At 41.3% G+C, this 13,574-nt stretch overlaps 1 protein-coding gene across 1 annotated transcript in view; it reads right to left on the minus strand.

Moving 5' to 3' along the window:
• Positions 1-13,574, minus strand: part of txnrd3 (thioredoxin reductase 3) — a 70,176-nt gene that overhangs the window by 34,140 nt on the left and 22,462 nt on the right. The window contains exons 5-9 of the mRNA XM_072280230.1: positions 12,085-12,157; positions 11,573-11,692; positions 10,983-11,125; positions 10,108-10,223; positions 4,863-5,088 (exon numbers count right to left, since the gene is read on the minus strand). Of these exons, the coding sequence (XP_072136331.1) occupies positions 4,863-5,088; positions 10,108-10,223; positions 10,983-11,125; positions 11,573-11,692; positions 12,085-12,157 (678 nt within the window). The remainder of the gene's footprint in view (positions 1-4,862; positions 5,089-10,107; positions 10,224-10,982; positions 11,126-11,572; positions 11,693-12,084; positions 12,158-13,574) is intronic.

A 13,574-nucleotide genomic window follows, 5' to 3' on the forward strand; every position in this document is an offset into this window, starting at 1 on the left:
AGTATACAAAATTATGAGAGGTGTAGACCGGGTAAATGCAAGCTTTTCCCACTGAGATTGAGAGAGACTACAATTAGAGGTCATGGGTTCAGGGTGACATAAAATGCTAAGGGAGTGGCGAGTGTGGAGCGCGCTGCTAGCACAAGTGGTGAATGCAACTTTGATTTCCTGTATCAGGAAAGCTTGGATAGGTAAATGAATGGGAGGGGTATGGAGGGCTACGGTCTGGGTGCAGGTCAATGGGACTACGCAATCTAAATGGTTTGGCACAGACTAGATGGGCTGAAGAGCCTGCTTCTGTTTAGTTTTCTATGACTCTATGATAACCAATACTACTACAGTACTATAAAACTGTATTAGTTCCTAATAGTTGTCAAAGAAGGAATTCATCCAGTGTACTTGGCTGTGTTCTTTTGATTGACTAAATGAAAAAATCAGTGCAGATAATGGACTGCCTTCGTACAATGCTTTCAACGATTGCATCCTCCAAATCTTCATTTTCATTATAACATTCCTGATTGTCAACACCTTCAAATTTTTCATAGTTCTTAACTTGAAGTTGTGAAATTGTTTTATTTTCACTCCTGATCTTTTCTGGCATCTCCAAGCCTCAATGCTTGAAACAGCAATGAGCAAAGTAGTTCTGAGTCATCTTACTGCTCATTTCTCACCAACTATCAGTGACAAAAATCACTAATATCTCCTCCTCGTTGACGATCAACACTGGTGCACCTCAGCTGTGTGTGCTTAGCCCACAGCTCTACTGTCTATACCCATGACTGTATGGCTAGGTATAGCTCAAATGCCATCTATAAGTTTGCTGATCATACAATCATTGTTGACAGAATCTCAGATGGAGATGAGAGGGTGTACGGGAGTGACATATGCCAACTAGTGGAGTGGTGTCGTAACAATGACCTCGCATTCAACATCAGTGAGATAAAAGAGCGGACTGTGGACTTCATGATCGGTAAGACGAAGGAACACATACTAATCCTCAGAGGGATCAGAAGTGGAGGGAGTGAGCAGTTTCAAGTTCCTGGGTGTCAAGATCTCTGAGGACCTAACCTGGTCCCAACATATTGATATATTGATGCAGTTATAAAGGTGGCAAGACAGTGATTATACTTTATTAGGAGTTTAAAGACATTTGGTATGTTAACAAATACACTCAAAAACTTGTATAGATGTACCATGGAGAGCATTCTGACAGGCTGCATCACTGTCTGCTATGGTGGGGGGGGGGGGCTCCTGCACAGGACCAAAAGCAGCTACAGAGGGTTGTAAATTTAGTTGACTCCGTCTTGGGTTATAGCCTACAAAATATCCAAGACATCTTCAAGGAGCGGCACCTGAAAAAGGCAGCGTCCATTATTAAGGACCTCCAGCACCCAGGGCATGCCCTTTTCTCACTGTTACCATCAGGTAGGAGGTACTGAAGCCTGAAGGCACACACTCAGTGATTCAGGAACAGCTTCTTCCCCTCTGCCATCCGTTTCCTAAATGGACATTGAACCCGTGAACACTACCTCATTTTAATATACAGGTGTCCCCCGCTCTCCAAACATTCTCCTTACGACATCTCGCTTTTACGAAAGACCTACATTAGTACCTGTTTTCGTTAACCAAAAGAGGATTTTTGCTTTTATGAAAAAAGGCGCTCGCTTTAAACTTGTGTTTACCCCGAGAAAGACTACCATGACCATGAAGTCTTGCACGGGCAGGTGTGTGCACATGCATGTACGTGCCAATTTTTTTCAACAAATCGATTTTGGCTCCAAGTTCCCAATTGTTAAGTGAAACTACACTGTACATAAATTATTTCTACTTTATATAGGCTATATTTATATCATTCCTGCTTTTACTATATGTTAGTGTTATTTTAGGTTTTGTGTTATTTGGTATGATTTGGTTGGTTATTTTTTGGGTCTGGGAACACTCAAAAAATTTTCCCATATAAATTAATGGTAATTGCTTCTTCGCTTTACGCCATCTCGGCTTACGAATGGTTTCATAGGAACGCTGTACATTCAGATAGTGGGGGAAACCTGTATATTTATTATGCTAAAGAAGGATGTTATGGACAAAATGGGAGGTGAGGACCTCGATAAAAATCACTGTCACTAAAGAGATAGTGATGAGCAAACTAGAGGACCTGAAGGTAGATAAGTCCCCTGGTCCTGATGGGATGCATCCCAGGGTGCTGAGGGAATTGGCGGAGGTTATAGTAGACGTGTTGGTAATCATTTATCAAAACTCTCTAGACTCTGGGCAGGTCCCGGCGAATTGGAAGCAGCAAATGTCACGCCACTTTTTAAAAAAGGATGTAGGCAAAAGACGGGCAACTATAGGCCAGTTAGCTTAACATCTGTAGTCGGGAAAATGCTTGAAGCTGTCATTAAAGAAGAAATAGCGAAACATTTAGAAAGGAGTGGTTCCATTAGACAGATGCAGCATGGATTCAGAAAGGGCAGGTCCTGTTTGACACTTACTGGAGTTCTTTGAGGACATAATGAGTGCAGTGGATAGAGGGGTCAGGTGGATGTCGTATACTTGGATTTCCAGAAGGCATTCGATAAGCTGCCACACAAGAGACTTATAAATAAGATACAGATGCATGGAGTCAGAGGATGTGTATTGGCATGGATAGTGGATTGGTTAACTGATAGAAGGCAGAGAGTTGGTATAAATGGGTGTTTCTCCAGTTGGTAGTCTGTGGTCAGTGGGGTGCCACAGGGGTCAGTGCTGGGCCCGCAGCTGTTTACCATTTACGTTGATAATTTGGAAGAGGGGACTGGGTGTAGCGTAGCAGAATTTGCTGATGACACTAAACCGACTGGAAAAGCAAACTGTACAGAGGATGTGGAAAGTCTGCAGAGGGATATAGATAGGTTAAGTGAGTGGGCCAAGGTCTAGCAGATGAAATACAATGTTAGTAAATGCAAGATCATCCACTTTGGAAGGAATAATAGAAGAGCAGATTATTTAAATGTGAAAGAATGCAGCATGTTGTTGTGCAGAGGGACTTGGGAGTGCTTATGCATGAATCGTAAAAAGTTGGCTTGCCGGTACAACAGGTTATTAAGGCGGCCAATGGAATGTTGGCTTTCATTGCTAGAGGGATTGAATTCAAGAGCAAGGAGATCATGCTGTAACTATACAGGGTACTGGTGAGGCCGCACCTGGAGTACTGTGTGCAGTTCTGGTCTCCATACTTAAGGATATACTGGCTTTGGAGGCAGTGCAGAGGAGGTTCACCAGGTTGATTCCAGAGATGAAGGGGTTAACCTATGAGGACACATTGAGTCACCTGGGACTATACTCTCTGGAGTTCAGAATAATGAAAGGGGATCTTATAGAAACATACCAAATTTTGAAAAGGATAGGTAAGATAGATGTAGGAAAGTTGTTTCCATTGGTAGGTGAGATTAGAACTAGGGAACATTGTCTCAAGATTCAGGGGAGAAGATTTAGGATGGAGATGAGGAGAAACTTTTTCCCAGAGAGTGGTGAATCTGTGGAATTCTCTGCCCAGAGAAGCAGTTGAGGCTTCTTCACCAAATACATTCAAGGAACAGATAGGTTTTCACATGGTAAGGGAATTAGGGGTTATGGGGAAAAGGCAGGTAGATGGATCTGAGTTTATGGACAGATCAGCCATGATCGTATTGCATGGCGGGGCAGGCTCGATGGGCCGGATGGCCTACTCCTGCTCCTATACCTTGTGTATTTCTGGGGTTTTTTTGTACTGTTTTAATCTATTCAATATGTATATTGTAGATTTTTTTCCTTCTATATTATATATAGCATTGAATTGCTACTGCTAAGTTAACAAATTTCATGACACATGCCGGTGATAATAAACCCGATTCTGCTTTTTGAACACAAACACACACAACTGACCCCATTTAAAAACTGTTTGCTCGAAGCACTATGTAGTGCTTAACAGTCAAATAAGTGCACGCGACTGACGCAAGTTAGAAACTGTTCGGCAGCAGTCTCATCCCAATTAAGCAGCGTAGTGTCTGAAATAAACAATGGCAATCTCGGCTATTTTCTTAATTAGTTTTTGTACTTTTAAGATTTGTCCCAAATATACAGCTGCCCCAATTAACCAATGGCCCAATTAACCCGAATCCACTGTACATTAAAACAAAATGCTGGAAACATTCACTTCATGTGGCAGCTGGAAAACATCAACTCCGTTTCTTCCCACAGATGCTGCCTGACCTATTCATGCCAACCCTTGGTTTTTTAGAAATGTATAACACTGTACAACTTGACAAACCCTCCAGAAGCACACTACACACCACAATGATACCAGCTGCTTAGTTTCTGTCAGCTAATTTCAATCAGTAGAAAATTAAAAGAATGAACACAAGTCTGCAGATGCTGGAAATGCTGAAGAAACTCAGGTCAGGCAAAGAATATAGAAAAGAATAAACAGTCCACACTTCAGGCCGAAACTCTTCTTCAATGTGAGAACAAACTCATTCTATTGCAGCTTTCATTCTATTGCATTCAGACTGAAAATGTGAAGCGGAATTGGTCTACTTAGCTCCTCAAACCTGTTCTATCATCCAACAAGATCTCTGACCAACAGCATTAGTCTGAACTAACATTCCTCTCAAGTGTGGCCCAACTTGAGTACTTCCAATATTTTCATTTCAGATCTGCAGCACCCATAGGAATTTAACAAAAAATATTTAAAACCTGATTCTGATGTTGCAAACATCAGATTTGTACAGAAGTCCTTCCCTCAAATTAACTATACAATCTAGAGTTAGAATACACCGTACTGCATCTCCTGATTGTAGTATCGCGTTACAAATAGGAAAATGCTAATGGGTTTGTGACATTACCTTAGTCGGTACATATTTCTTCAGAAATTTCACTCCGTGACTTTCCATATGCTCTCCTACTTTCTCTGCCATTTCCTGGTCAAATCCTCGCAGGAGAATTGAGCGCACCATGACAGTCACATCCAATCCCAGGCCAGCAAGGAATCCTGCACATTCCAGTGCGACATACGAAGCACCCACAACCAGAGTCTTCCCTGGGCAATAAGGCAGTGAAAAGAGATCGTCACTGTGGAAACAAAAATAAGCAAAGCAAATGAGAATCAATAATTTGCTTTAATGTCCTCTCCCTTATTGTACAATTGTTATTCAAATTTGGGCATGAAGTAATTATTATGCACATTGGCTAATCTTCAACATCTATCTGGAAAGGCACATTCCTTCTGCTTTAATTCACCACCCCATTCTAACCTTTGCCTGTGACACCATGTTTAAGTTGCAATAAGGCTCAGTATAGGTTTTAAACACTAGATTCTGTCGATGTTGGAAACCTTGAGCAACACGCAAGATGCTGGAGGAACTCAGATCAGGCAGCATCTATAGCTAAGACAGTTGATGTTTCAGGCTGAGACCCATCAATAGGGTCTCATCAGATGCAACTCAATGCAAGTCTGAACACCACCACACCATTTGTCTGATCACATTGCTGCATCCCAGACTGAGTGAATTCGACAATTTTTGTTCATTCTTTGTCTGTATTAGTTCTGGACACTTGCCCATTACTGTATTAGCCCAGTTTTAATTATTTATATTGTCCCAGAGGCTCATTATTACACACACAGGCAATGCAGCTTACTACACTAGCAACTACTCTGTTAACCCTTACGAACACATCGCAGAGATATTTCTTGTTCTACCCATTCCTCCCCGTTCATTCCTACTGAAAAAATAATCAGCTTTCCTCTTTCTCAACTCTGACAGAGCCCCAAACCTGAAATGTTACCCACTTCACTTTGAGGATGCCAGAACCTGCAAACCATTTCATGGATTTTCTATATTTTATTTCAGAATCTGCAGTTTTGATTTTTCATTTCCTTTTACTGTTGAACATGATAATAAAAATAATAAGTAACAAAACAAGATAAAGGTAACATAGTTCACTTTTCAAGTAATTTCAAATAATGAGGCAGCCTACAGAGAAGTCATCACCCTGACACAGTGTCAAGAAAGCAATCTCTCCCTCAATCGCAAAACTAAGCAGCTGGTTGTGGACTACAGGAGGAATGGAGACAGGAGGAATGAATGACATCAATGGATGTGGGGTTGAGAGGGTGAACAGCTTTAAGTTCCTCAGCATAATCACTGAGGATCTCATGTGGTCTGTACACACCAGCTGTGTGGTGTAAAAAGCACAACAGCACCTCATTTGCCCCAGACGGTTTAGGAAGTTTGGTATGGGCCCCCAAATCCTAAGAACTTTCTACAGGGGCACAAATGAGAGCATCCTGACTGGCTGCATCATTGCCTGGTATGGGAACTGTACTTCCCTCAATCGCAGGACTCTGCAGAGAGTGGTGCGGACAGCCCAGCGCATCTGTAGCTGTGAACTTCCCAGTATTCAGGACATTTATAATGACAGGTGCGTAAAAGGGGCCCGAAGGATCATTGGGGACCCGAGTCACCCCAACCACAAACTGTTCCAGCTGCTACCATCCGGGAAACGGTACCACAGCATAAAAGCCAGGATCAGGCTCTGGGACAGCTTCTTCCAACAGGCCATCAGACTGATTAATTCATGCTGATACAATTGTATTTCTATGCTATATTGACTGTCTTGTTGCATATTACTATAAATTGCACACTTAGACAGACATAATGTAAAGATTTTTACTCCTCAAAGTATATGAAGGACGTAAGTAATAAAGTCAATTCAATTCAAGTTTAAAAAAAAAACATGCTTTATGCTGACCACAAATCTCAGCCACTATGTACCTTACATGCTTAGCATCTATGCATAAGTGTCGTTGATAAGTGCTGATTTCTCATAGCTAACTTGAGAAATTTTATATCAGATATTGCAGATGATCAGCAAGCTCTACATGTCCAGGAAGAGAGCAATGAGAAAGTCTGCAGATGCTGAAAATCCAAGCAACACACAAAATGCTGGAGGAACTCAGCAGGCCAGGCAGCATCTATGGAAGGGAGTACAGTCAATGTTTCAGGCCGAGACCCTTCAGCAGGAATGGAGAAAAAAGAAAGATGAAGAGTAGAGTTAAAAGGTGGGGGGAGGGAAGGGAGAAACGCAGGTGGTAGGTGAAACTGGGGTGGGGGGGCTGGAAGAGTGAAGTAAAGAGCTGGGAAGTTGATTGGTGAAAGAGATACAGGGCTGGAAAAGGGGGATTCTAACAGGAGAAGACAGAAGGCCATGGAAGATAGAAAAGGGGCAGGAGCACCAGAGGAAGGCGATAGGCGGGCAAGAAGATGAGGTGAGAGGGGGAAAAGGGGATGAAGAATGGTGAAGGAGGGGTCAGGGAGTGGCATTACTGAAAGTTCAAGAAATGGATGCTCATGCCATCAGGTTGGAGGCTACCCAGACAGAATACAAGGTGTAGTTCCTCCAAGCTGAGTGTGACCTCATGACAGTAGACACATTAGAATGTGAATGGGAGGTGGAATTAAAATGGGTGGTTACTGGGAGATCCTGCTTTATCTGGCAGACAGAACATGGGTGTTCAGTGAAGTGCTCTCCCAATCCACATCAGGTCTTACTGATATATTGTCTGCCAGTAGCCACCCATTTTAATTCCACTTCCCATTCCAATATGTCAATCCATGGCCTCCTCTACTGTTGCGATGAGACCACACTCAGGTTGGAGAAACAACACCTTATATTCCGTCTGGGTAGCCTCCAACCTGATGGATGGCATGAACATCGATTTCTCAAACTTAAAGTAATGGTGTCCCCTCCCCACCATTCTCCATCCCTTTACCCCCTCTCACCTCATCTCCTTGCCTGCCCATCCCCTCTGGTGCTTCTGCCCCCTTTTCTTTCTTCTATGGCCTCTGTTCTCTCCCATTAGATTCCCCCTTTTCCAGCCTTGTACCTCTTTCAACCAACTTCCCAGCTCTTTACTTCACCCCTCCCACTTTCATCTATCACCTTGTTTCTCCCTCCCCTACCTTTTAACTCTACTCATCCTTTTTTCTCTCCAGTCTTGCTGAAGGGTCTCAGCCTGAAATGTTGACTGTACTCTTTTCTATAGATACTGCCCGGCCTACTGAGTTCCTCCAGCATTTTGTGGGTGTTGCAAAGAGAGAACACTTCCTCAATGCAAGGAGATTGTGAAGAGATGTGTAATCAACTGGCTAAACATCTGGCAGAGGGAGTACACAGGAAAATTTAAACTCAAAATCATTTTGTTAAAGAGTTGTTTGAGCTGAGATGTTGTAATGCCAGCCATTTAGTCAGATCAAGGTCAATTTACATCGTAATGCATGTTCCTATCATACAAAACCACTAGATTCAGCTGAGGGAGACAAACATTTTCAAGGAGGACAGAGACTGCAAGACTCTGATCTAGACATCCACACAAGATTCACAAAAGGCTGATATTACAAGCAAGGTATTTCAGGAGCCTGAAGGCCCACACTCAACATTTCAGAAACAGCTTCTTCCCCTCTGCTACCAGATTTCTGAATGGACAATGAACTGATGAATGTAGCTTCACTATCTAGCCCTTTTTGCGCTATTTATTTATTTTTTTTTAAGTGCACTGTATATTTCATATTGTAATTTATGGTATATTTTATGTATTGCACTGTATTGCTGCCACAGTACAATAAATCTCACTTTATTTTGCAATACAATGCAGATTTGGCGCTTCCAGCAAGCTCCGACAACTCTAATTTAACCCTACTGGATCACAGGACAACTTACAATAACCAATTAACCTACTTGATACATCTTTTGGACTGTGGAAAGAAGCAAGAGTACTCCGGCGTAGTAAGAATCCTAAAACGTCAATCAGAGAGCACAAGCAAAAATTGCTGGGATCAAATGTATGAATGTGTGGGGTAAAGGGTGGCCAAGATACGGTCTCTGCAGACCTGAGCCTGTAGTGTCCGGGTCAACCTGGACAAAGGATCAACCCAGGTAGGGGTGGAGAGAAGTGACCAGGGTGTAAAAGAATGTGCACACTGGTGGCGAGGTTTCTTGGATGTGGGCTCACCACAGGCTAGGTTGCAATTGACGCTGTGGACCTATTGGAACAGGAAGCTGCAGTTAAACAGGCTTAGTGCGCTTCTGAGACAAGTACCACTTTTTGTAACTTGGCAATAAAATGTGTTGTGCGCAGCATTGTGTGTGCATGCCTTATTTCTATCAGATCTGCGAACAGTCCTTAACTTTTGGCTCAACACCAGGGAAAACCAAACAGTCCATAGGAAGGTGCCTATCCCAAGTTACACTACCGATGTCAGTAATAATAAACCTGATTCTGATTCTAAATTAAGAGAGCCACAGTATGTACGGCATTCAAATCCCCTTGGATAAAAACAGGAAGGTCATGTTTCAGTTATCAACAAACAAGCTACTGGACTAAGCAACAACTGTGGGAGCAAAGAAACTACTGATGCTTCAGATCAAAACCCTGCATCAGGATTTATGGTTCAGGGAGGACATCTAGATACACAAACAACATTAAAGGATGTTAATACATTGGGAACAATGCAAATGCTTCACTAGACTAATACCTGGTTTGGCTGAGATGTCTTGTAGGAAAAGTTAAATAGGCTAGTCAATTGGAATTTAAAGCAGTGAGGAGACTAGGTAAAGCATACAAAATCTGGGCGTGCCTCAACAATGATGTGGAGAGGACATTTCCTCTCATGGGGGAACACAGAACAAGGATCATTGATTATAAACGAAGTCACTCAATTAAGAGACGAGGTGAAATATTTTCTTGGATTCTTTGGAGTGTTCCCCCCTCAAAAGGGAGCAGTCTTCAATTTTTTTTTTTTTTTTTTTTTGAAGACAGGGAAACACATAATAATCAAAGGAATTAAAAGTTACTGCAGGCAAATGCAAAATTCCATTTCCTGTGATCTCATTACAGGTAGAACAGGCTTGAACCTGCTTCAATTCACGCTCAGAATTAAAGAAGGATTTTCTTATCAACCTTACTCAGAGATACTGACCATCCTAATATTTTGGTTCCACAGATGATGATCAACAGCATAATCAGGTTTTATATCAGTTACACAGCACAGGGGGAAAAACTAGTCCATGGCAATATTTATCATCCCACACCTGGTTATGCAGTATTCTTTATCTCCTGGTATATTTAAATAACGCGGTCTTTCGCCTGTTGCAATGATGAATCTTTCTGCTGAATGGAAGGTCACTTTGCCCCGTTTGCTGGTTGCCTGGGGGCAGGAGGAGAAAGGGGAAAAATACTTAAAACTTCCCTGTTCAATAAAGTCAGGCAGCATCCATGAAATGGACAATCGACATTTGACACAACTCCAAACCTACATGCCATTAACACTTATTTACCTCAATTCAGAGCCGATCAAGGATAACAAATGCTGACTTTGCCAACAAAATTCACATCCAATAAACAAGATTCTATAATAAAAACACTGACCCAGTGATAATGAAGCTGCAATAGTTCCCATGTCAGTATAGTATGTGACTTCAAAGGAAATTACACATCAATGTAAGAGGAACTGAGGAGGCCATTCTGCATATTGGTGACCAGAACAAAGATAATAGAAACTTGTTTTGTAACTTCAAAACATTAAACCAATTCAAAATGTAAGTCCAACTTCAAGTTTACTTTAGGTAAGGCATGCAGGTATCACAGGGTAGTGTGACAACGCATGCAATTCATGTTTTGCAGCTTCATTGTCACTGAGTTGGTGTTTTTATTTTTGCATCTTGGATGTTTACTGGATGTGAATATAAATAATGGCAAATTTAAAATGTACCCAAATAAGCACTTGAAGTGCCATGACTTTCAAAGACTGAGAGATAAGTGACTTATTTCTAACAACAAAGACCATTTGGGTCAAATACTCTGAAGCCGCAATATTTCTGTAATACTGCAGACGACGGACCTGAACACAAAGCAGAGGGTCATAGTATTTCTGGAAAACAGTTACATGTAATAATATGTATTGTACCTTTATCTTATGTGGTTCCACAAACTCGGCATAGGAGTTAATGTAAGTTATTTTCTTATCCCGCAGAGCCACTCTGTAACCCCAGTTCAAAGAGCCAATATAGTTCTGGATTGCTTCTTTCATTTTGGTCCAGTTGTGCTCAACTGTAATTCATAAACAAAAATTCCTCAACTTTGATCATGAAGTTTTAATATCCTCATCTAACAGCATTCACCTGCCATTTTTCCCTCTTTAATGTTTAAATAAAAAGATCAAACATTTTAAAATGTAGTTCTACTCTTAGAGAAAAAAATTCAAAAGGGAAAGTGACTCTTACATAAGGGATAAAAGCAATTTTACTCACCACCTTCTAAAAAGACAACATGGCTACTTGGTTAAATTAAAAGATTAGCAACCAAATGGGCCAAAAGCCATAAACTCCATTAATTCTACAACTGCATGGAAAAACTGACCTGAACACAGCCTTGTTTAACCAACTTTTTCAACTCAATTAATTTAACACTACTCCACCAGTTATTAGATTTGTCTGATGTGAGTATTTCAACACATCAAACTCAAAATGAAACAATCAAATTACTTAAAAATCTTACCTGCATCTCCAAACTCCCAGCCAAACTTGTGAGAATCCTTTAAGCTTTGCCCTAGGATAGCTGCCTGGTGCATCAGCTTCTTTGGAATGCACCCTACATTTACACACGTACCACCAAGACCTCCAAAAGAAAGGAGATACATTAAGACTTAAGAACCACCAAAATGGAGTATGGCATTGTAGAGGGCACTACAACCAATCTCAAATATTAAAACAGAAAAAGCTGTAGCATACACACAGATCTTTTAATTTTCAAATATCTCCTTCATTGACTATTCATTCACAACTCAGATATTTAAGTCTGGTACGTGTTGCAGTATGATACAAAGCTGGGCAAGTGCTCTGATTTTAGAATGGCAGAAATATATGACTGGCATTCATGTCAGATTCTATCAGAACAAGTACCATATTTAGGAAAAGACTAAACCCAAGTTCAAATGTAGAAGCAAAGCAAGCCCAAACACATATGCAAATCCATTAATGTTTTAGTTAAGGGAAAGCATAGAAACATACCCCAGGATGTTCCCAAAGGTGTTGGCACAACATAATCAAACACCAAGACTTTCCTTCCAAAGTTGGCAGCCTCCTGTAAACAACATCAGAGAGTAAAGATTCTTCCCAACAGACAGAACTGGCAGCCTCAGTCAAGGTAAACTTACCAAAATAGGAATATTCAGATAGACAAAAAGATTAGAAAAAACTGCCAAGGATACATGCATATGAGCTGAACAAAAGCAATGCTCCATAACTCCTCAACCTTCCCTGAGCTTGTATCTGGGAAAGATGGGAGGAGACTAGCAAGACCTTGTGAACACTGCGAGAGCTGGTGAAGACCAGCTCTGTGTTCTTTGGTCTTACAGAAGGTCAGAATTGATGTAGGAATGGAGAGTCAATATTCCAACATAATGCAGGGAAATTCTACCCGAGTATCTACTGCTATCTATACAGCTGCTCTGCACGAGTCTGGCTTTTACTCAAAGATTAGAAATCAGTGGTTTTCTTCCAAATCACTGACCAGATCGGGATCCAGCTCAAACAGTGCTAATCTTGCACAGTGGAGCCTACCTTACCATGGGGCAGAAATCAGTTTCAGCTTTAATTAAGGGGAACTCAACCTTACTTCAGCTGCCACCAAAGAGACAAGGCATCTATATACCACCAGGAAAATTCTACACTTTCATCATTGCTGCCAAGTACTGTTCAACATTGAGGAGCACTGATAAGCCGTTATAATAGTTTTCCTTCTCATATTTGTCATGGAGTCTGAAGTTAATGTTGAGGATTCCTTTCTTCCTTTATTTCACTGTAATGTGCCTTCTGATAGGTATAACTGTAAAGGAAGGTACGATTGTGTGAGTATGACTATGTCGGGCTAGTGCATGGTTTGGCTGCTGGGCAGCATTTCCAATATGGACACCAGCCCCCTGATGTTTGAGGGGACTACTTTGCAAGGTCGACTGTGTCAGCTATGATTTTGTCATGTCCAAATCTGATGCCAGGTGGCCTGTCTAGTTTTATTCCTTCTGATTAAATGTATTGTTAGTGGCTTGCTAGACACTTCACAGGGCACTGAAGAGTCAATCTGGAGTAACATGTAGGTCAGAAAAGGAAAGACTGTCAGATTTTATTCCTTGGAGAACACTGGTAACTTAGAAGGGTTTTAAATGCCAATCCTGCAGTTTTTACGTTCATTAGGATGCTTTCCCCCAAATTACAGATTAAATTGAAAAAGGTACAAGTAGATCTCTTAATAGATAGGCAGTTTAACCACTGCACCACCACGGTACTCCTAATTGATTTATATCTTGCCTTAAATTCAGTCAAAGAAATTTTGAAGCATCTTAATGAAGACGAAACAGGTCAGTTTAGAAGGAATTTTGGAACTCAGAACCTAGGCTGGAGACACAGTGAATACAGGAAATTGATTAAGTGGATAATCGCAGAGACAGGGCGAGGCCAAGAATTTGTAAAATGTATGAAGTGTACTGGATTAAAATATGAGG

Source organism: Mobula birostris, chromosome 16 (assembly GCF_030028105.1).
Source record: "Mobula birostris isolate sMobBir1 chromosome 16, sMobBir1.hap1, whole genome shotgun sequence".
Taxonomy (NCBI): domain Eukaryota; kingdom Metazoa; phylum Chordata; class Chondrichthyes; order Myliobatiformes; family Myliobatidae; genus Mobula; species Mobula birostris.